Below are 24,289 nucleotides of genomic sequence, written 5' to 3'. Positions count from 1 at the left end.
TTTATCCTCACTCAAGAATATTTTTTCTGTTGATTTTGAGAGAGAGTGGAAGGAAGGGAGCGAGGTGGGGTGAGGGTCTGAGAGAGAGAGAAACGTTGATGTGAGAGACACATTGCTTGGTTGCCTCCAGCACGCGTCCCGGCTGAACCTAGGGATTGAACCTGCAACCGGGTAGGTACCCTTCACCGAGAAGTGAACCTGTGACCCTTCGGGGCCCAGTCTGACGCTCCAGCCACTGAGCCACACTGGCCGGGGCAAGTTCCACTCATTTTATACACACACAAATAACCTGAATAGAAACACAAATACAGTAAGAGTGGGGGACAGCTTCAGGTCTTCCCTTTTCAGGATTTGGGCCTTGACTAGAATCATGTTATGCTCTAAAAGCTTTATGTTAGTCACAGTTTAACAAGCTGTGTTCTTCTACAAGGACAACCAAGTCACACGTTTAAGAAGGATAGCCCCATAAATAAGAAAAAAAAAATTGCGTTTTGCCTCCCGCGTTCTCACGGGTCCTGACGCCTTCTCTGTCCCAGGCGGTGGGCTGTGACCGGCACCTGGGGAGTCTCGCCAAGGAGGACAGCTGCGGGGTCTGCGCTGGCGACGGCTCCACCTGCAGGCTTGTGCGGGGACAGTCCAAGGCTCACGTGTCTCCGGAGAAAAGTAGGTTTCCAGCCCAGTACAATGTTACCATAGAACAAGGTGCGCTTTAGACTGTTGCTGGAATAACATTGTCCTAACACTACCGGTTTCCTGAAAGTCACCTGTCTCCTGAAAACGCTATCAAATGTCTGTTCCCCCTGGTTCTCCCAGGAATACCTGTTTCTCTGCACCTTTGCCAACTTGAGTAGGACTATTTTAAAATATCTGCTGCTTTTTTTTTGTAAATCACGAAATAATAATTTATTTGCCGCCCTTTGATTGCTAACAAGGTAAAAACATTGTCCTTGTTGCTCATTGCTACTTTTTCACTTTTCAGTTAGCTGCTGAAGGCATGGATTCATTTTCCCATTGGGTGTTTCCCTCCCTGCTGTGACCGTTGCCTGTTTCACCGATGCTACCTTTTATCTGCAACATCTGTTTCCAGGGTTGCCCTCAGTGTGCCATTGGATTTAAATGTTGTGTGTATTTTTAGAATCAATAGTTTCTCCATTTTCTGCATTCAGAAATGTCCGTCTTTTCATTTCAGTAATATCTGCCCTTTTTTAAATCCTTTAATTTGGGGGAACAGTGTACTTTTTCTGGAGTATACATTTCCAGGGAGTAAATGTGTTCGGGCTTCGCGGGGCATTGGTCCCCGTCACCCATTCCGCACTGACATTGTGGTGCAACGCCTCCCACAGACAGCCGTGAACAAACGGGCTCAGCTGCGTTCCGATAAAACTTTATTTGCACCATAGGCTGCAGTCTGCATTAGACCCTCAGGCTGTGGCGTGCTGACCTTCACCTTAGAGGGGCCAACGGATATTGGTTGTAGCCGGAGCAGTATCACAGAAGCCCCAGGAAGGAGTCACCTCACAAAGGAGGGCTGGGCTGCCCTGTTATAGGCTGCTGTGAGCCCAAGTGGGGTGAGGGGCCCCCACATTTCTAACATTGGCAGTTGGAAGATCATTTGTGGTCTTGGCAAGAGTGGTTTCGGTGGATTGCAGGCTGAACCCCAAGCGTGGTTGTGGTGAGTGGCTGAGCGAACAGAAGGTGAGGATACCGAGGGAAGGATCCTCCCAGGACCGAAGGAGGGGTGCGCGCCCACAGGTCGAGAGCCGCAGTGAGCGCTGGCTTCAGGAGTGTGGGGGTCTCATTAGAAAAGACAGCGCTGGGTCGGGGTCCCAACGAGACTAGAAACTGAGAGAATTCTGATCGAACCGGGGTGGACGCTGGTTGAAATCAGGTCAAGGAGCCAGTCTTTCTGGAGAAGGGTGCGGAGGAGGCCCTGGCGTGGGAGAGGATGGGGTGCTGTTGGCTGAAGGGGGTCTCTGCCGGTTTGTACTGCTTGGTAAGATACACACACACACCCCACACTGATACTCAGTTTTTTAATTGTAGATCCTTTCAAAGTTCAGTTGAAAGTTAGGCATTTCCTCTCCATGAACATGCACATAGTCCCATAAGCTCCAAATTAGCCATTCTGATTTTTCAAGGGGGATCTCAGACCCCCGATGTCTGTCCAGAGCATTCCAGGTGAAGAGCCCCTGGAAACCCAGTGTTTTTGATTAATTTCTGCAAAGAAAGGGCCGCCGGGCTGTAGGCACAGATCCTCGAATGCAGAGGGGACGAGAGCCGGTCGGGGCGTGGGCAGCCCCAGGCCGCCCCCAGATTCTGTCTGCGCACCTGGTCCGAGGCCAGAGGCGGCCAAGCTTCCTGCCCGTGTGAAAACACGGTGCTTCTGGGCCTTGCTTTCCACGAGAGCCCCTCATGTCCGTCGCTGCCCCGAAGCTGGCCCGCTGCAGCCCGTTCTGGCTGGGGTTTTCCACGGGCCATATGGAAGCACTTTGCTGTAATCACGCTGTGTGTGAAGGAAATGTGGGGAGCGGAGCCACGTCCCCCCCGAGTGTGCGTCCCCGGCCTGCGGCGCCCACGGAGCCCCTCCGGGCTCCCCTTGCCAAGCCGTCATCCCTGCACAGCCTCCTGGGACGCGCGCTGAGTGAGGACGGGCACCGCCCTGCTCCGGGGACGGTCCACAGGGTGGCCGCCAGGCTGTCATTTCCATCATGCTGTGCGGCGGGTTCAAGGTGTAAGAGCCCGGAGCCAAAACCTTCGCTCTGAGAAACATCAGAAACCCGTCCAGATACATAAATTTCCTGTGCGGAGGGAGGAGGACAGAGGCTGAGCTAACAACTGGCGTAAACAGCGCTGGGTGTTGGAACACGGTGTTTAAAGCGAGAAGACTCTGCAAACAGCCACTAGGAAGCAGACGTGTTGATTTGGAGGGTCTTGGCCGAGCGCCCGGGGCCCAGTTCTGTTTCCAGGTTTGCCTCTTGCGTTGGTCTTGTCCACGAAGGGGCATGCGTGCATGAGGCGGACAAATAAGCCTGCTCAGCATGTCTGGTTGGAGCTCCGGCCCATTTTAACCTGGTGGCAACTAAGTGCCTGGGGTACCTATGGGAGCAGGGATTCCTCAGGCTGGCCAGACACACCAGCGCGCCACTCATCACTGGTTGTTATGACGATAACGCCTCCTCCTCGCAAAGCATCCCTGGTACTCCCGACAAAACGAGAGTCCTGGGCTGAGTGACGGTGGGACCATGTCACAGGGTGGTGCTCAGGATGTTTATTTCTCCTTTGACTCCCACTCCCCCAAATAAATCTAACTTACTCGTGACAAGGAGGGCTGGCCAGGTGGTCCTGTGTTCTGATGCCACCTCTCTCTGCCTCCCCACTTAACCTTTCTAGGGCGAGACCCCGAGTGATAATATTCCTATACAAGGACGGTGGTGGGAAAGGAATACTCAAACTAAAGACCCTGATAATTTTTTTAATGTATTTTTAAAAATATGTTTTTATTGCCTGGCCGGTGTGGCTCGGTGGTTGAGCATCAACCCTGCACCAGGAGGCCGCTGGTTTGATTCCCGGTCAGGGCACATGCCCAGGTTGTGGGCCAAATCCCCAGTGGGGGGCGTGCAGGAGGCGGACAGTTGATGTTCTCTCTCATCGATGTTTCCATTTCTCTCTTCCTCTCCCTCTCTTTCTAAAAATCAATAAAGAAAAAAAATTAAAATGTTTTTGTTTTTGCTTTTTTTTATCCTCACCCGAGGACATTTTTCCATTTTTTGTTCAGGTAGAGTGGGAGGGAGAGAGAGGAACAGAGAGAGAGAGAGACAAACATCGATGCGAAAGGAACACATCGAGTGGCTGCCACCCGCACAACCGACCAGGTCTGGGGACAAACTGCAACTGAGGTACGTGCCCTTAGCGGGAACCGAATCCGGGTCTCTCAGGACTGCAGGCCGACGCTCTAACCACTGAGCCAAACTGGCCAGGGCGTATTTATCTTCAGATAGAGCACAAGGGAGACAGGGATGAAGAGAGAGAGGGAGCAACATTGATGTGAGAGAGACACATCAACTGGTTGCCACCCACCCGACCCCAACCGGAGCCGGGGACAAACCGCAACCGAGGTACGTGCCCTTAGCAGGAACCGAGCCGGGGACTCTCTGGCCCACAGGCCGACGCTCTAACTGCTGAGCCAAACCGGCCAGGGCTAAAATATGTTTTTATGGATTTTAGAGGAAGGAAGGGACAAGGAGAGAGGGAAACATCGATAAGAGAGAAACCATGATTGGCTGCTTCGTGCACGCCCCCTACTGGGAATTGAACCCACTACCCAGGCATGTGCCCTGAGCAGGAACCAAACCAGCGACCTCCTGGTGCAAGGGACAATGCTCAATCCACTGAGCCACTCCAGCCAGGCAGGACCCTGCTCATTTTCATGGGATGTTTCCTCCCCGTTTCATGCTATAAGAGAGGGCATGACACGGAAGGAGGACCCTGGGACAGAGCATCGGTCGCCCTGGGTTCTGTTTGCCTAATTTTCGTCATGACTTTGCGTGTCTTCGGCGCGCTCTGTGTGTAGAGAAACGGGAGAGGAGTGAGGTGCAGGCCCCGAGGGGAAGCAGGGTCGGAGGCTCTGATTCTCAGAGTGGCCCACCAATGAACACCAGGCTTCAGACCGCCGGGAGTTGCCTGCCCCAGGATGAAATCCACACCCTCTCCGGGACCTCCAGAGTCTTGCATCGTCCGGCTCCCGTGTGACTGCCTGTGCCGCTGTCTGCCCCGTACACGGCTGCAGGCATACGACTTTCTGGAAGACTCTAGAATGCCAGGTGCCCTCCCACTGCCCCCTGGGCCTCCGCAGCGACCGATCCCTGCCCCTGAAGCTACTCGCAGCTCCCCGTGTGGCTGCTCGTTCTCGTCCCTGAGCTCGCTGTCGCCGCAGTGAGCCCTTCTTTGACCAGTGGACCTGAAGTCCACCCTTCTCTTTTCTATTTCCTAACCCTTTTTTTTTTGGCAAGAGGTAATTATTGCCCTGGCCGGTTTGCTCAGTGGTCAGAGCGTCGGCCTGTGGTCCAGAGAGACCTGTGGACCAAAGAGTCTTGGGTTTGATTCAGGTTAAGGGCACATTCCTCAGTTTCGGTTCGTCCCTGGCCCTGGTTGGGGTTGTGTCGGAGGCAACCGATCAATGTGTCTTTCTCACATCGATCTCTCTCTCTCTCTCTGTCTCTCCCTCCCTCCCTCTCGATCTGAAAATAAGTGGAAAAATATCCTCCGGTGAGGGTTAAAAAAAAAAGAAAAGAAAAGATGGGAATGAGTTTGTCAAAGTGCAAGTAACTAAAACATCTCTTTTCTTTTGTGACCAGGGTGAGTATCTGTTTAGGTTGGTATAGGTCTAGTTGGAATTTATAGTGAGTATAAACGATCTGATATAAATTTACAGTGCTTCTGGGCTGAAACGAATCTTTATTGATTAGTGAATAGTGTGTGGACAATTCATTTCCTGTTCGTCTTGCTACTTAGCAAAGCTGTGATCTGGGCAGGAAATGAGACAGAGAAAAAATATGAGGGACCAGCTGGACTTGAGCATTTCTGTGTGGGAGGGGGGCGAGTGGACACAAACATCATGTGCCTTCAGGTCGGCCCACGACTGCAAAGTCAGACAAGTACAGCCCGGGCAGACAGCTTCTGTAATGAATAGATACGTTTGCGTCAATACGAGGAAAACTTGGTCTCACGGCCGAAGGGTTCAGAGTGTCGATTTGGGTTCCGACCCCAGCTCTGCTGATTTGGAACTCTCTGATCTGAAGTCACTTAAACTTGGAAAACTTTAGTGTTTTTTTTTGTTGTTGTGGAAGTGGGTATTCGTTAGACAGAAGGAGTCATGTATCTTGTTACTTAGCGTCATGCCTGGCGGTACACTAGTGCTCAGCATGGTTTTAATAACCTACACTTACCAAGACCTCGTTGGACCCTCTCAGCAACCCCTAGAAACAAACATTCCTGTGATCCTATGTTCTTTGTATAATAGGCACAGGGAAGGTAGAAGTGTGCCCGAGGTCTGATGGCCCGGCCCAGGCTGTCTGGCTTTGGTCTGTGATCTTAACCACCGTTCCATAGTGCCTGTCACTAGTAGCTTGTAAAGTAATGTGGATGACCCTGGTGTGATGAGGTGGAGCCCTGGCTGATAGCACCGTGGTTAGTGGTATCAAGGATCTCTTACCCCAAATTTCAATTAAAAATTTGTTTGGAAAAGTTTCAAATAATGGAAGTGTTCAGCAGGAACCAATTACCACTATCCCCACCACCACCATCCCCACCATCACCACCAACTCTACCATCACCATCCCCACCACCACCACAACCACCACCACCACCATCACCATCACCATTCCCACCATCACTACCATCACAACCATCACAACCACCACCATCACCACCACCACCACCACCACCACCATTACCACCATCCTCAACATCACCACTATCACCATCACCTCCAACTCCACCGTCACCTCCAACTCCACCGTCACCTCCAACTCCACCATCACCACCACTACCACCACCACCATCACCATTATCACCACCATAACCATCACCACCATCACCACCCTCGCCAGCACTATCCATTTATCTTCAGATAGAGTGGGAGGGAGAGAGAGAGAAATATCGACATGAGAGGGACACATTGACTGGTTTCTTCCCACACGACCCCAACCGGGGCCGGGGACAAACCGCCACTGAAGTACATGCCCTTGACTGGCATCAAACCCGCAACTCCTTGGTCCGCAGGCTGACGCTCCAACCGCTGAGCCAAACCCAGGGCCATTTGTGTGGTTTTGAAAGTGGCCCATTGTGACAGACGAGATAAAGCATGGTAGCAATATGTATAGCAGAACTGACTGAATTTCAGACAAAAAAATAACAAAACAGGTGTTTTATATCCTTCGATAATTTAAAAGTCTTAACAGTTTGTGACCAAACACCATCATATCAGAACACAAAGAAAAACACACGCTAGTTATAGGAGGAGAGACTAAAGAAGTAAGGTTTCTAGGAGAGAGGATAACACACTTAAAGGAGCAAAAACGACACCTAGGCTCTTTATGACGTCATTATTACTGTCACATCAATAGCTGTGTGTTGAGCACTGCATTGTGAGGGTCTAGACTCTCTGTGCACTGATGAGCCATTTACAAAAGCCGACTCTGTTAGACTCCGGAGAAGACTGCAAAAAAATAAAATAAAATAGAAATCTCAGTAGAACAGAAACAGCCCGCAGAGGCCCCGCAGCTGCACCCTAGCCCCGTCCTCGCTCCCTCCCGCCGGAGCCACGGGGTGTCTTCCTTCCCAGGGCTAGTTAATCCCCATCTGCTTGTGGGTTCCACCCCCGCTTCCTCAGAGATCCCGCTCCACTCATCGTCCCGCTCGCTCTCTCTCTCCTTCTCCCCTGCCCCCAGTCAGGGATAAACATGATCACCTCTCTTCCATGTTAAATAAGAGTGCGATTTTAAAATGTGCATATGTGCGTATATCAACATATGTGTGTGTAGATGTATGTCTGTGTGCATATATATACATTTTTTTATCCTCACCTGAGGACATTTTTGCATTTATCTTCAGATAGAGTGGGAGGGAGAGAGAAGGAAGAGAGAGAGAGAGAAACATTGATGTGAGAGAGACATCGAGTGGCTGCCACCCACACGACCCCAACCGGGGCCGGGGACAAACTGCAACCGAGGTACGTGCCCTTAGCGGGAACCGAACCTGGGTCTCTCTGGTCTGCGGGCCGACGCTCCAACCGCTGAGCTGAACGGGCCAGGCTGCGTCTCCGGCTGTGCATGTCACGTCCCTACCTGTCCTCCTCGTTACTCCTCGACGCACAGCCTCTGAGCCTGCCGCTCAGCTGAAGCTGCCGTGCAGAGCCCGTCAGTGGCCTCTGTCCTGCTCCCTACAGAGAAGTCCCTCCGTCCAGGTCCCCCCCTCGCCAGGGCTCCGCCTCCTCTCCCCTCTGAGCCAGCCAGGCCGGTCCTGCGGGAGGACGAAGAAATGCCGACAGGTCGGTGACGAAGGCACAGCCCTCCCTCCAGTCCCCATGACCCGCGTGTTCTCACCACGCCCGGGGTCGGGGCCACTCAAATCCTGGTCACCGATGCCAGGGACCAGGGTCACCTGGGCAGCTTCCTGGGCTCACCCTGAACTTCTGGGTCAGGAATGCTGGGGGCAGGCAGGGTTCGGGGGAGGCAGGAACCTGTATTTTAAGTTTGTTCAGGTGGTTCTAGGAGGCTTATCACAGGGTCCCAGAGACCCCCGCAGATGTTCAGCCTTTTCCTAGAGAGCAACAGACCCGAAAGCGAGGGGCACATTAAGGGAAAATTTAAAAAGAGGAAGCCTTTATTTAAAAAAATTTTTTTTTCTCCGTTATTGATTTTGGAGAGAGAGGAAGTAATAGGGAGAGATAGAAACATCAATGAGAGAGAACATCGATGGGCCGCCTCCTGCATGCCCCCCACTGGGGATCAGGCCCACAACCTGGGCATGTGCCCTGACCGGGAATCGAACTGGCGACCTCTTGGTGCAGGGTCGACGCTCAGCCACTGAGCCACACCGGCCGGACAAGAGGAAGCATTTAAAGCTGTGCGGTATAGATTGCTTGTCCCACAATAAGGAAGAGGGGTCCCCTTGCGGTGGTCCCCCGACCCCAGCCTCGCCCAGCTCTCCCGCAACGTGCGTTTCTCTCCACAGGTAATGTGAGCACCTGCGGATTCAGTGCCCTCTACCCAGCACCCCAGCGCCACACATGAATGTTGTGTTAAACATGCATTTAAATCAGTCATGGGAGTCGTTTTAACATGCCTTGTACGTAGTAGGTGCCTTCTGAAGACGTTCGGGCTGTAGGACGGAAGCCACGCGGAGTCGCGAACGCTTCGCCCTCGCCCCGGTGTGGACGGCCTGGCGTCCGCGCCTTTCGCGCACTTTTCCCACGTTTGCCCGTGTTCTTTCCCAGGGGAGGAAAGTGTGATCGCCGTTCCCCTGGGGAGTCGGAGTGTCAGGATTTCAGTGAAAGGACCTGCTCATCTGTGTAAGTACGATTTTATCTTCACCTTGTTTGGTTTCCTGAACGTTTATTCAGGCCCCCCCGAATCGTTCTTTGTGTTAGCTGCGGTTCTCAACCTGTGGGTTGCGACCCCTTTGGGGGTCGAATGACCCTTTCACGGGGTCGCCTAAGACCATCGAAAATACGTGTTTTCCGATGGGCTCAGGCACCGAGACACGGCCCCTCTGCCCGTCTCCAGGCGGGCGCGCCACATGCAGACACGCCCACGGACAGCATGAGGAGCTGTACCAAAGGGTCGCGGCCTCAGGAAGGGTGAGAACCACTGTGTTAATGGGTGGACAAAAACGTCAAGGATTTTGACTCTGAAATAGCTTAGATCAGTAGGGAAATTATCTAAACCTGCATTTTTGTGTTCTCCTACCACAGTGGGAAATCTAACCATTTGGGATTAACCCCTCAGGGGAGAGGAAAGTCAAGTTGTCCGTGAAATCTACGTATTTTTACGTAGAAAGTAGCATCCCATGTAAAATGTAACCTAACGAGATGTAAACCACGCCGGTGAATGTAGCTGAGGAGGGTCAGCTTTGCTGTCAGGATACCAGGGTCAGGGCCCTGGGCACGGAGCATAAACACTGGTTTCCCAAAACACGGAGAGTTTGAGACAGCGCAGGGTTGCGTTTGAGGACGAGTTTATACTCAAAATTGGCACTGTCCCAAGAACAGGGCTCAATAGGGTTCCCGTTTCTGCAAAGGTGACAGATGTGTAGCTTAGAATACCCCCCCCTTCTGAACAATCTCAGAGTTGGCTCTAGAACTGTGTTTGCAAAGGATTTAGTTAACATTTCTGGACAGCTAAATTTAGATGTGGTTTTATGTTCTTGATTTATACAACTGTTTTCTCCATGTTTATTTTCAACAAACACAGAGTCCTGAAATTCAGCTTATTTTGCAATAACAAATCATTCATTTTCTAAGATCTGTATTAACTTCAACTCTGCCCCCCCCCCCCCAGCAGTGTTATTAAGGGCCGAGAACACCCAGGGGCGTTGACCTCAGTCTCTTTGCTGCAGACTGGAATTTAACGACGGACGGAACAGCTTTGTTCTGCCCAGAAGTGTTCAGATTCTGAATTTCCAGTCCTGTCCCAGGTCCGGCCCAACATTACAGCAAGCACACGGCTCCGAATGTCCCGGCTCTGTCCCCCTTCCAAATGGAAGCAATACCAGGTCCCTGCAAGAGATACTTTATTGTAGCAGAACTTCAGCATTAAACGTGTCTGACTAATAATAAACTTGAGAAGCCGAGATGCCTTACGTTGAAACCTTCCATTGTCAGTTGGAAAAAAAAAATTTTTTTTTTTTTGGTCCTCCAAGTCTTGTCTAATGACTGCATGGAGAGATACAGAAATGTAATCCGGACATGGTGCATCACGGCCAGAGGGGACGGATGCTCAGTGACTGTGCGTGTACCGTAAGGCACAACTCCACGGGAAGCATGACTTGGGTGCGCTTGTAACGAAGCTAAGCGTGCTGCACGCCCTTACCTGTTCCCTAACCACACCCTCGCGGCCTTCTCGGAACGTGAGGCGTCCTCTCGGGGATGAGGAGCAGGACCTCGCCCGTTGAAAGAAGCCGGACGGATGCGTCTCTGCGCAAGCCCGTCGGTGAGAAGCAAAGAGAACCGTTCGTCCTCCACTGGGTCGTCATGTCTTTGGAGAATAACTAATATGGATTCAGATATTGAAGGGTGTCCGCCTAGACTTGTGTTGGGAAGATTCGGGGGTTTAAGAGGGTCTTGATTTCTGATTCTGTGTTTTTTCTGTTTTTTTGTTTGTGTTTTTTTTAATCCTCATCCGAGGACATTTTTACATTTATCTTCAGATAGAGCGGGAGGGAGAGAGGGAGGAAGAGGGAGGGAAACATCGATGTGAGAGAGACACATGGAGTGGTCGCCACCCACACGACCCCAGCCAGGGCCGGGGACAAACTGCAACCGAGGTACGCGCCCTTAGCGGGAACCGAACCCCGGTCTCTCCGGTCCGTGGGCCGACGCTCTAACTGCTGAGCCAAACCGGCCAGGGCTGTTTTACTTTTCTTTGAGGCTACATATCGTGTCTTCCTCACCTCTTCCCTGCACGCCCATGCCCACCAAAGTAAGCATCAGGAAGAGAGAGCAGTCAGGGCGGGCAGCCAGGGGGGGGCTTCCACCAGCACAGACCACAGCGGGTCCCCGGGAGCCTGGAAGGGCCCGTGGGCACCGCCCTGGCAGCACGGGGCTGCGGGCACACGTGGCCCTGCTGGCAACTAGTCAGCACTGCGCGGAGTCCGTGAGTCCGCACCATCGGCATTGGGGATGTTCCCAGTCTTCTTTCCTGGCGTGTGACAGGCACAGGCATGACGGAGGAGCTAGTCTGACAACACTGAATAAGGACACGTCCCCTGCACTGTGGGTTGCTCCCAGTGGCTTTGTTGATCCACAAGATCAGAACCGTTTGCATCCAAAAACTCTCATCAGAGCCCTTCATATTTCGTCTCCACTTTTGACCCCTTTACACCGTTGGGGGCAGAGCACCCGCTTCTGCCCCCACTCTGTCCCCCGGTGTTTTGCGACCCCGAGAGCTGGGAGTCTTGTGAAATAATGGGAATTATGCTCTTTCACGATAAGCACGTGGTTCCGGCAGGAGAGGAGGAGTTTGGGTAATTTGTGTGCGGTTGAAAACTGGCGTTGCTCCTTGGTTTCTGTCCTTGTCACCGAAGATTTTGGACGCCGTGGAAAAGTAACGGAACAGACTCGACGTGAAGAAACAAACATCACCAAACGATACAAACAGAAGCCTTTGCGTGAGAGGAGGGGTGTCATGCCATCGCCCCTTCCTCCCAGGTCACCTTCGCAGATGCCGACACCCCCCTGCCTGAACTCTGCCTCCAGGGAAACGTGGGAACCGTGACCCAGAAGGTTAGCGCCGCGGTAACGCGGTCCCCCAGCGGCGGAACCCATCGCACGCCGTTTGCATTCGATCACGTCATTTGCCCGGTCTAGAAACGGCTGCTTTGCATGTCTTCAGTGAGGATGGATTTCTTCCAACTTCGTTTTGCGTTTTGATATTGCCCGAATGCTCACTGTTTCTCCTCCTTTTTTGTCAGAGGGCAAATTCATCCACTTTGGGGCCCTCCGACGATCTCCAGTTTCCCATCTCATTTTTACTGACAACTCACTTCATAACACTCGGCTTTATATCTTCATTGGAACGAGGAAATGGATTTAATCTCACCCTTTCCAAAAAGCGACTGCGGTCGTGGAGACCAGGGCCAAGGTGGTTGGGATTTTGCGTGCCTGGGAGTAGCCGGCATTGTTCTCTGACCGCTAATGACTCCTGCAGATCAAGGGGCTCGTGTCCAGCCTTTAAACTCCCAGCAAAGTTCCCAGCCTGCCCGTCAGGGATAATCAGAGATGTCTCCTGGTGCCGGTCATGCTGTCTGTCTCGGGCGCTGGATTCCGGCAGCTGCTGCTGTGGCAGAGGGAAGTTTTGCAGAGCAAAACCACCGGGGCACGTGGATAGCAGCAGCCCTGAGGCCGGGCTGTTTGCCTGGGTTTTATCAGCTTCCCATTTCTAAGTTCGAAACCAAATGGAGTTTGTGTTCTGTTGTGTCCTTGGTTGGAAACGGCTAAAGAACCTTTGAACACCGGTGAACCAAGTGCCGGTTTCAGAGCAGAAGAGGACCTGGGGGGTGGTCTGCTCTGACTCCTTATTTTTTTTGAGGCAACAAAAACCCAAGGCGGTGACTTAGGGAGAGAGATGGGACCAGAAACCGAGATGCCCCAGCATGTGTTGTTGTTAAAAAGTATTGCATCTCTCCTGGCTGATGTGGCTCAGTGGTTGAGCATCAACCCTGCACCAAGAGGTCGCCGGTTCAATTCCCGGTCAGGACACATGCCCAGGTTGTGGGCCTGATCCCCAGTGCGGGGCATGCAGGAGGCGGCCAGTCGATGTTCTCTCTCATCGATGTTTCTACCTCTCTCTCCCTCTCTCAAAACAATAAAGAAAAAAAATTTAAAAAAATGAAAAAGTATTGCATCTCTCAACCTCAGACCAAGTCCGCTAAGTCTGGTGGCATGTACAAAATGAAAAGAGCAAAGAAAGAAATCATTTAGATGCAGCAGAAATGCTATTTTGGCGAAACTGCCGACCGTCAGTTTTCTGTAGGACGTCCACTTTTGATCACATGGAATGCGACCGAGTTGCAGCATGCACTCGGTGGGTATGGAAAAGGTTAAATTTTGTTTTTAATCCTCAAATGGTTTATATCTTAATTGCAGAATGAACGTTGTGTTAGCAAACAGGAACACAACATTAATCTCCTTGTCCAGCTCCATCAGAGATCTTGGATGACCGGGTGCATTGTCAGTGGACAGTGATATTTTATCTGTTTTGATTGTGGTGACATGTGGTGACATGGGGCAGTTTCCTGGTCTGGACACGGGACGACCGTTACGTATGTGGCATACGTATCACGATAGCCGTGTGCCGTTGGGTGGAACTGGCTGAAGGATACTCAGCACCTCCTACTGTTTTTGTAACTTCCTATGACTCTACTATTTCAAAATAAAGTTTGTTTTTTTAAAAGCAAATTTAAGATTCACTATGGTTTTGTCTAAATAAAAGACTAGATGTAAGATCTTCGGCGTGGGGGATAACAGGAGTAACATACTTTCACTTGGAGAAATGGCTGCGTCATAAAAATAGATACAAAAGACGTATTCTCCTTCCCTTGTGGCAGAAATGACTTCAAAGGGTTGGATAGACCTAATTGGACCCAGCACCTGGTTAGCGCCTTGAGGGGGGCACCTGGAAGTCTCCCATGTCGGATCAGCGTTTGCGGACTGAGTGGGTGTACCGCTACTGTGTCGCTATCATATGCTGTTGTGTGTAGTAAAACATCTTTCTGGAATACAAAGCTCTTAAGGTAGTTCTCTCATCGAGAACAGATTGTTGGTTGCTAGAGGCAAGAGAGGGGGTGGTGGGAGAAGTGGGTGAAGGGAGTCAAAGGTACAGACTTCCAGTTTTAAGATAAATAAGTCCCGGGGATGTCATGGACAGCGTGGTGACTCTATTGTATACGGTTAACAACGCTGTGTATTTGAAAGTAGCTAAGAGAGAAAGTCTTAGACGTTCTCACTACGAGAAAAATAATTATGCCCTGGCCGGTGTGATTCAGTGGTTAGAGCGTCGACCCTAGCACTGCAGGGTCGCAGGTTTGCCTGCCAGTCAAGGGCACGCACCTGGGTTGCAGGTTGGATCCGCGGCCCAAGTTGGGGCTCGTGCGGGAGGCAGCCAATCAGTGTGTCTCTCTCACATCCGTGTTTCTCTCTCTTCCTCCCTTCCACTTTCTCTAAAAATCAATGGAAAAATATATCCTTGGGTGAGGATTAACCAAAAAAATTTATTTTAAGAAAAAATTAAAACTATGTGAGGTGGAGGATGTTAACTGGACTTACGGTGGTGATCATTTCACAGTAGATACAAATAATCGAACCATTATGTCGTACCCCTGAAACTGATAGCATGTCCTATAATAATTTAACTCAGAAAGGCAGTGCTCTCCTTTACATTTTATTTTTAAATTTTAGTTATCGAATCAAAAACGCTTCAAGGAAACAAAGGAGAACACATCTTCAGCAGCCCCGGCGTTTTCGTCATAGAAAACACGACCGTGGAGTTTCAGCAAGGCCCGGAGAGGCAGAACTTCAAGATCCCCGGGCCCCTGATGGCTGATTTCATCTTCAAGGTAGGACAGTCCTCTTCGTAAACCGTGGGCCTTGAAGCTCGGCACATCTTGGATTTTAACAGTAAGTGTGTTCAGCAGGAAGTCACCGATGACTGTTTTTACGCAGAGTGTTTCCTTCTTATTTCCATCACGGTGGTAATTCCAAAAAAAAAAAAATTGTTCATCTCTCTTGCGTTTCTGCCCCTGATCCCCAATAGTTAACACGTCATTGACCGGCAATTTTACACAGAAGTTCTCTCATGTCACCGGCTATTTTTTCGTAATTGCGTAGGAAAGTGAAACAATCTCAATAAACTTCATGTGCTTTATTTACACATAAAGGATTTCCATGAAACTGTGTACATATCTGCTACATATTTTATACATGTTATATATTTTAGCAATTTTTTTGGTGCGGTGTACTGTTTTGCAGTCGGCTTTTGAAACACACACTTTACACGTTCTAGTTGGATTTTGTTTTTATACCCCTGGTTATTTTTTCTAAAACGTGGTCTTTTAGTTGCCCTGAAAGGCTAACAGGTGAACAGTGTCAGGAGCGCTTTCAGAAGGACCAGAAGTGTTAGGTTCTGAGCGCACTCGTGTGAGCCAGCAGATACCCATTCCCCAGCTACTTCAAGAACATAGAAGGATGTGTTGGTTTTCAAACTTCGACCCTCAGGGCAGAGACTCACAAATACAATAAACCTATATTACCCTGAGTCTCAGAAATCGAAATAGCTCATGCAGGTGCAAACGCGAGTTAACGCGTGCGCGGTCAACAGTTGAAGAAAAGGAACTTCTGGGCGCGAGAGGCGGTTTGTGTTCACAGCCTCAGGAGACCGTGTCCAGTTGCAAAGCCCCAGGAGGGGCTTGGGGGCCAATGGTGAAAGGCTCCTCGTCCTCAACCGGTTCTGCGTTATCGCGTGTGTTCTCACAGAGCAGAGAAGACAGAGGCTTTTTCTGCCCTTTCATTTGCCCAAGGGATGCCCGGGCAGTGCTGGGCACTTGTCTGGGCACCTGCTGCAGGTACCTCTGAAGAACTCTTCTTCCCTTAACCACGCACCTGTGTCTCCTCTCCGGGTAAATCTGGAACCTTTTCATATCCTCATTCACAGGATATAAAACGTAGTGGCCAGCATATTCCCCAAGCGACACAGTATGAAATTCTTCTGATAAAATCGCAACTACCTCACAGTTGAAAAGAAAAAGGCATTTCGGTGGGGGCTTCTGTTCTATCCCTTCTCAAAAACTCATTCCAAAATAGAAACCCGAAAAAGAAAAGGACAATGACCCTGACAGCGAGGGGTGTCCTTGCCTAGGAAAAGGCACAGTGCCATCGGAAGAGTCGTCTGTTGCACACATTAATCCGTCAGGGCCTGTTCCTTGGGACGTGGTGCGGCGGCAGCCGTGCGGATGGACTTGGAGAACAGTTACAGGCTGGTGTCCCGGCCCCGAAGGCAGGCCGTCGCGTCTCCACTGTGGTGTGTTGTTTTGAAACTTGGGATTGTAAATGGTCAACATGTAAAAACCAAGAGATTTTTTTTTACGTACAAATGCCAGTTATTTCTGCTGCTTTTTAAGAGTGGGGAGGTCTGACCCTTGGCCCGCACGGTGCCGCTGGGGAACAGCTACCCTCTCAGGACACCTTTTCCCCTTTGCCGTGGTCCGCACCACTCTCTAGTGTGCCCCTCCATCAAAGGCATGAGCCTTGTTGCCATCTATAGATATTTCTTACTATTCATGGACATTTAAATGACTCTTTCAGACGCTGGAAGCATCCCCCCAGTGTTCTTTGGTGGTAGCCTCCTGACCGGTGTTTGGGAACAGTGATCGTCGTCATTCTTTCTCTCTGGGCTGTTGTTACGCATAAATTCTGCGCTTGTCACGCTCGCTTACGTATGTTCCGTTTTGACTCTCAGGTAGTTAACTATGTATTTCTACAAGCGTGTGTGTGTTCACCCGGGCATGCGCACACAGAAATATGTGTGTGCATGTCTACTTTTTTTTTTTTTTAAGATTTGGAAGGATACGCTCCCAACTGAAAACACTAAAACAAACAAACAAACAAACAAAACAAAACAAAAATGGCTAATTTAGAAGGGATAGGTTCTTTGGGGGGAAGTGAGCTTAGTTTTACTTAAAATGTTCTGATACAGAGAATAATTTTTCAGGAGAAGGGAGGTGTCTGCCACTCGCACAATTTGAAAGCAGGTTGTGCCTTCTTGCCCAGGTGATGCACTCGCCTCTCAGTAGAATACCTTTCTGGCAGCGTGCTGGCCGGTCTGAATTATACTCCGTCTTCTGTTTTCCTGTGTCGAAGTTCTGCTTTTCTCACATTTAGCAAACAATTCTGGGCTTTGGCTTCAACTTCTGGAGAAGCTTTTGATCTCTCTCGACTGAAGAGGTTTTTAAAAATATATATTTACGCAAGAGGGTGTCACATGCCACCGTCTGACTCATACGTAAACACAGCCTGCTGTCCGCGTCCACAGCCATTCTCATTCGTGGACGCGGTGTGCGTGGTGGGCGAGAATCTGGCAGCTCCGGGACACGCGGCGAGGCAGGGGTGACTGATGTTGTTTCTCCCGGCTCACAAGCCTGTCCAAATAATGTGCATTTCTAGGAATTACCTCTTTCCTGGGTCACTTTTGTGTTTTTTTCTGGGAACACTGGCGTTCTTGCCCACTGTGTGTTGCTGCTATTGGCTGCAACTTTGAGGGGGAGAGAGGTTGAGAGTGCATGAGGGGTCACAGGTGAGGGTTAGCCGTGTTTCACTGTGTCTCTTTCCACCCGGTCTACCGAGACCTGGTGTCATCCTGGGAGGGGAGGACAGGGGAGGGGAAGACCAGCTCCGTTGGCCTCGTGCTGATTTTAGCTCAGTGGTGGGTGCATTGGGATGGATCTTCTTCATACGGTTCATACGAGATCTTATTTCGTGGGCTTTGAATAAATGGACAGTTGACAAGCACTGTATCCTTACATAGAGAAACTGAAGACAGAGGCTCATATCGCAGAAAACTGTGGAAAAGCAGCCAGAACACATTTTCCTGCAGAAACACAAACTCTCCGGATGGGAGGATGGTACCAGACAGACAACGGGCATGAAAAGGAAGCTTTCAGACCCCAAGGAAGAGAACTTCCTCCCTGAAGACGGACGTACATTTTCACCGAGAGGAAAATCCACCGGCCATAGTTAAAAATAGCCTCGGAGCCCTGGCCGGTTTGGCTCAGCGGCTAGAGCGTTGGCCCGTGGACCGGAGGGTCCTGGGTTCGGTTCCCGCTAAGGGCATGTGCCTTGGTTGCAGCTTGTCCCCGGCCCCGGTTGGGGTCTTGTGGGTGGCGGCCACTTGATGTGTCTCACATTGATGTTTCTCTCTCTCTTCCTCCCTCTCTCCCTCCCGCTCTATCTGAAGACAAATGCAAAAATGCCCTCGGGTGAGGATTAAAAAAAAGGGGACAGGACGAAGGAAGCGAGGCATGTGCGTGATGGCCGTCGCTCCCCATGCAGGGGAGCTGACTTATTCAGTAGGTTTCAAAGGGAACTGACTTCCCTCTCCATTTCAGCCCCCAAGGAGAAAATCCTCCGAGGGCGCCCACCTCCGTCCACGGCCCCCCGTGGAAGCCACCTCGAGAGGCACTGGGCGCCAGCGTCACGCAGTGCTCAGTCACAGGTCGGGCCTGGGTTCGGGTCCGTGCAGTCTCCCTCAGCTCCTATGTGGCGTGGAAGGTTTCCAGAAGATTCCAGTTACTCTTGGCTGGCCAGCCTCGGAGGGGGTGACAGGTGGGGACACAGTGACCCTGTAGCTGCGGGGTAAGGGTGGAGGGACCGTACACCCTGGTTCGTTCAGAGAAGACCCCGTGTGTGCCGGTGGCCCCGGCTCCATCAGCAGTAGCTCCTCCGTTCTCTCAGAAGCGTCCTGGCTTGGACGCTAAAGCACGTGGCCTCGGGACTGGTCAGGGGCTCGAAGCCAGGCCAGGGATGGGGCAGGAGTCCTGGCCACACCACACACAACCGGCAGCACGAGAGGAGTGTGGAATGGGGAGGTCACCCGAGGCGTCCACCAGCCCTGGCCGGGAAAGAACACAGCCACGTCCACGGACACTGGAGCACCCGTGGGCCTTCCCGTGACCTGAGGGACAAGGGACATGACCGGAAGGACAAGGTCTGCTGACTCCTGGATTATGCATGTGTGGGCACATGGCTTGGCCTCGGGCTCTGTTGTCTGGAGCTAGACTAGGGCACTATGGCTAAAAGGTTCAAGGAATTCCACGAGCCCGAGCTGGTGTGGGTCAGTGGTTAGAGCGCAGCCCAGGCACTGAAGTTTAATGGCCACGGAATCGAATGAGGTGTTGCCAGGCCCCGCGAGGAGGGAAATGAGAGATGAAATCGAGGCCAGGGTTGGAGGGGGTGGTCGACATACACTTTTTTTTAACTTTCCGTCCGTTCATGCCCATATCTGGACGTCTTGTAATTTTGTTTATAATGTCTGTTTCTTCCCCTTTTTTGGTTGTTGGTAAATTTTATCCTTTTTCGTATTTATTTAAAGTATATTATTTATTTATTTAATATAATAAATATTATTTATTTATTTAAAGTATATTTTTATTGATTTTTTAGAGAGAGAGGAAGGGAGAGGAAGAGATAGAAACGTCGGTGTGAAAAAGATATATTGATCGGCCGCCTCCTGCACGCCCCACACTGGGGATCGAGCCTGCAACCCGGGCACGTGTCCTGACCCGGAATCGAGCCAGCGACCTCCTTGTCTGTGGGTTGATGCTCAACCCCTGAGCCACACCGGCTGAGCCGCATACCTAGTTATTTTTAAGTTTTGTTGTATATAGCAGATGCAAGATCCTAGATATCATTTGAGACCGAATTAATTTTGCTTCTGGAAAACAGGTTGGCAGTCAGTTTCCTCCATCCAAGAAAGAATGAAAATAATTTGAAGCTGGGCTCTATTCCCATTGGAAACTGGTCTGTTTCCAGTTCACTCTTGTTCTGGGATGGAGCTTTTCGGGGTCCCGGCTGGGAGCCAGGGGGGTAGACGGACACCCCGCACCTTGGCAGGTTCGGAGCTCGAGTTCTTGCTGCCCTGGCCCGTGAGTCTGACGACAGGTCTGTCAGCTTCTCAGCCTGTCCGTCACCTCTCGCCAAATGGAAAATGCCACGAGCAGAACGTTGGTGCTAGATGTCATGCTCACCTGTCTGGTTTACTTTGCGTCTGCGACCTCGGGCCCATAGAGCCTCACTCATGCTCGTTTTCCGATGCCTTCACAGGCGCGACTGGACATATTTTATGCGGCATTTTTACTGCTTTCTGGAAGGGCTCCTCGGAAACAGCCATCCTGCCACGGTCAGGAGCAAAACTCCTTCAAAGTGTTCTCGGCCACTGTGAGGGCAGACCTCTGCTCTCTCCTGCCCCGCCCGGAGCCTGCCCCGCCCGCCGTCCACACATCTGGCTGGAATGCTGATACTGTCTTAGAAAGAAATGCATTGAGCTATTAATTTTGTCAGCCAAACCTTATTTACATGTACTAATAAGCTTTACTGATTTATGTCATCATTTCCGCTCCTTGCATCTCACTACTTTCTTCTGCATTTGTATCAGCTCTTGGTCAGTATATTCTTTCGTCATTTTTTTTCTTTTTCTTTCTTTTTTTTTTTTTTTGTAGAGAGGGCCTCTGACGGGTAAAGTGTCAGTCATTTTGTATCTGAAAATATCTTTATTTCACTGATAACTGATAATTTTATCATAGAGTGATTATAGATTTATGAATCGATCATCAATTAGTGGCTAATGTGGTTACAGGATTAAGATGAACAGTGATTCCTTAGGTATGATTTTGTGGAGTTTTTTTTGTATTCAATGTTGCCAATGAGAAATCTGATGACATACTGATTTTTAAGTGATCTTTTATTTTCTTTTCGATAACTTCTAGAATGTTTTTTTATTATCCTTGTTGTATTTTTTTAAATGTCTGCTCAGAATCTGATGAATATATATTTTTTTGCATTTATCTTCAGATAGAGCAGGAGGGAGAGAGGGAGGAAGAGAGAGAGAAACATCGATGTGAGAGAGACACATCAAGTGGTTGCCACCCACACGACACGACCCCGACCGGGGCCGGGGACAAACTGCAACTGAGATACATGCCCTTAGCGGGAACCGAACCCGGGACTCTCCAGTCTCTAGGCTGTTGCTCTAACTGCTGAGCAAAATGGCCAGGGCCTGGTGGATATTTTTAAACGGAGCTCTCTCATCTTTTTAAGGTATGGGAGGTGCTCAGCAAATGCATAATCCAGTCTCCCCTCTGATTACTGCCCCGTCTCCATCTTGAACCAATGATGCTGGTGTTCCTGGCCTCACCTCCGTGGGCTTCACTCTTATTTCCCAGCTCTTTGACTTTTTGTGCGGCATTCGGGGACTTGCCTGAAGTTTGCTCGTGTGTTTAGTCTCTGGGGGAGGAAAGAAAACACTGTGGAGGAACCTTCTGCTTGGGTGAGACCACCTGAAGTTCACTGGCCTCCGGCCGGCCTCCGGCTCAGTCCCTTCCCTTCAGTTAGGTCCGGAAATGCTCACTCGTGACCCTGTGCTTGGTGCACTGGGGTGTCTGCGGTTGTCCCTTCCGAAGCAGTTTTCACAAGTATCTGCTGAAAGACGTTACTTTTTAAAATGTCAGGGTCCCGCCCTGGCCGATTTGGCTCAGCGGTGGAGCATCAGCCTGCGGACCAATGAGTCGCGGGTTCGATTTCCCAGCCCTGGTCGGGGTCGTGTGGGAGGCAACCAGTTGATGTATCCCTCTCACCTCGATGTTTCTCTCTCTGTCCTTTCTCTCTCTATCTTCCTCCCACTCTATCTGCAAATAAATAGAAAAATATCCTCAGGTGAGGATTAAAAAAAAAAAAAAAATGTCAGAGTCCCACCCTGGCTGGGTGGCTCAGATAGTTGCAGCGTCATCCTGTACACCAAAAGGTTTCAGGTTCGATCCTGGTTGGGGCACATAGTGGAGGCAACCGACCAATGTTTCTCTCTCACGTTGATGTCTCTCTCTCTCTCTCTCTCCTCCTTCCTCTCTCTCTCAAATCAATAAAACCATATCCTCAAGTGAGGTTTAAAAACAAAAAATGGGAGCGTCCCATTTATGTGCCTTCTTGTCGGCAACCCCCGATTAAGCCTCCGTTCCTGCTCTTGTCGGCGTTAAAATCAAACGTATCCGGCGGAAGAACAGAAGCGGGACCAACACGCAGAAAAGCGCACCTGCCTTTTGGTACACTCATTCGCAGGCTTGTAATTACCTGGAGAAATGACTCCAAGGAGACGGGAGCTCGTCTGAACCCCCATATAGGATACGTCCAAGGGAAGTGCTACCCCGTGAAGTCCTGGGAAATCCTCACGAGCCGTAGCTGGTTGCCATGGGTGTGCTCGTCTGTGTCGGCGACGCGCAATTCGCCTTGTTTTGGGGTGTGGACAGCGCCAGCCGGTTATTTGCAGACGCGTTATCACAGCTCTCTCTGTTCAGACCAGGTTCACGGTGGCCAAGGACAGCATGGTCCAGTTCTTCTTCTACCAGCCCATCAGTCATCAGTGGCGACAAACCGACTTTTTCCCCTGCACTGTGACCTGCGGAGGAGGTGAGGCTCGGACTGGGCTCGGGGATATTTGGAGCGGAGTGAGAAACCCACCTTGCTTTTGCGAAGCTGACTTGAAAATGGGCGTAGGAAGGGGGGAGCTGGCCCTGCTGGACCCGAGGAGACGGGCAGGGCCTCATATGAGGCCACGCACCACAGGTTGGCAGTTGTAGGAACAGGAGGAGGACGTTGGCTCCTTGGCCGGGGTCCCACTATCGCTGCCCATTTTTGAGCACTGGCGGAATTTCAGTACGTTTGTTCATAATATAACAAGGCCGCCTGCCTTATTTCTTTCCCTTTTGGTTATGTCTGCACTGCCGTAAAGTTGAGGGAAAGTCATTGTCTCTCAAAATATAAACACCTGGATGTTCCTTGTCTCCTTCTCGATGTATGTTTGCATCCCGTGCAAAGGCTTTTGTTTGATTAAAGGAGCTACAGTCTCATTCTGTTTCTGTTTTGGGAGGTAAATACACACACACACACACACACACACACACGCACACCCCACAAGGAAAGCATTATGGAAATGTAATTATATTGGTCATCAAATCTGCATGATTTGTGCAAATGGTGTGTTGGAGGGATTTTTGTTTTTTCTTTTCTTTGTTTGGCTAATCGGGAAAATGAGCTCGCTGGTCTCCAAAGTACTTGGATGGACCTTCCTGGGCTTGTCTGTAGCCATCAGTGTAGAACCATTGAGATTGGTCTGGAGAAGGGCCACCGGGTGTCACGGACTTCCTGGCGGATGCTGGCTCCCGAGTGACATTTTATTGACGCTGTTTGGATTTTCGTTCTTGTGGTTTTGACCTCGCTTTTTATGATGCATACCAGTCTGTCCTGCACTCCACTTCCATCCGCGCCAGGACGTGTAGAAAGCTGTCCAGTGGTTTAGAAAGTCAGATTCTTCTCGGCAGCCAGGCCTGTGAGTGTATTTTTAGACTTTTAGACCCGTTGGCGGAGGCTGAGAATTTAACTTGGGGCTTTTTTTTTTTTTTTTTCTTGTCCTTGGAGAGCTCACTCTGGTTTTAAAAAATTACTGTTAAAAACAACAACAACCACCAAACAAAAAGCCTTAATGTGACACTCTGTAGCGACAAGAAACCTGGACACATCTTTCAGGAGATAGAGCGTCACTTTGCAAGTTGTTTTTAAAAGGTGCAGCACCGATCCGTGTAGGGTGCTGGCTTTCCGCAGGGACGATGCAAAGCGTGTTGAACAGAATCAGGAGTCCCTTGCCCTTGGAGGGCTGTGAGGTGAGGGAGACATAGGGGGAGGGATTTTGTTCTTCCCCGTTAGACAAGCCAGCCGGCGCTGGAGGTACCCAGGACGGCGAAAGAGTGACTGGTGTCTGCAGGTGATGGACTATCATGTAGCAGACGGGAGCACAGACCAGCCAGGAGGCTCTCGGAAATGTAACGTTGTGTGAGGAAAGTAGAAAACAGAACAAGATGGAAAACAGTATCACTTGTTTAGTTAAGACAGTTACACGCACGAGACAAGCTCACCTAAGATCAGTGCGTTTGCAGGGGGTGTAAACGTTCAGTAGGGTCTCGGGGGGGGGGGGTGCCGAATAGGAGCAGGTATGGGGGGAAAGGGGGGATGGAAGGAGACGTGAGGGCCCCGTGCATGTCTGTGATAACGGCGAACTCAGGGTAGTGAATAACCTGTTACACCCAGGTCCAAGCATTTTTCTTTATTATTTTTTTTATCCTCACCCGAGGACATTTTAGCATTTATCTTCAGATAGAGCGGGAGGGAGAGAGGGAGGAAGAGAGAGAGAGAAACATCGATGTGAGAGAGACACATCGACTGGCTGCCACCCACACCACCCCAACCGGGACCGGGGAC

The 24,289-nt window shown here is 50.5% G+C and overlaps 1 protein-coding gene across 1 annotated transcript in view; it reads left to right on the top strand.

The window, feature by feature from the left end:
- The window catches only part of ADAMTSL3 (ADAMTS like 3), a 169,324-nt gene that overhangs the window by 81,107 nt on the left and 63,928 nt on the right, over nucleotides 1-24,289 (top strand). The window contains exons 7-10 of the mRNA XM_036278104.1: nucleotides 537-663; nucleotides 8,996-9,070; nucleotides 14,675-14,832; nucleotides 22,333-22,444. Coding sequence (XP_036133997.1) covers nucleotides 537-663; nucleotides 8,996-9,070; nucleotides 14,675-14,832; nucleotides 22,333-22,444 — 472 coding nt within the window. The remainder of the gene's footprint in view (nucleotides 1-536; nucleotides 664-8,995; nucleotides 9,071-14,674; nucleotides 14,833-22,332; nucleotides 22,445-24,289) is intronic.

The sequence above is a fragment of the Molossus molossus genome, unplaced genomic scaffold (assembly GCF_014108415.1).
Source record: "Molossus molossus isolate mMolMol1 unplaced genomic scaffold, mMolMol1.p scaffold_m16_p_24, whole genome shotgun sequence".
Lineage (NCBI taxonomy): Eukaryota > Metazoa > Chordata > Mammalia > Chiroptera > Molossidae > Molossus > Molossus molossus.
Note: the sequence above shows the minus strand (reverse complement) of the source record. Positions and strands in the feature narration are given on the sequence as shown.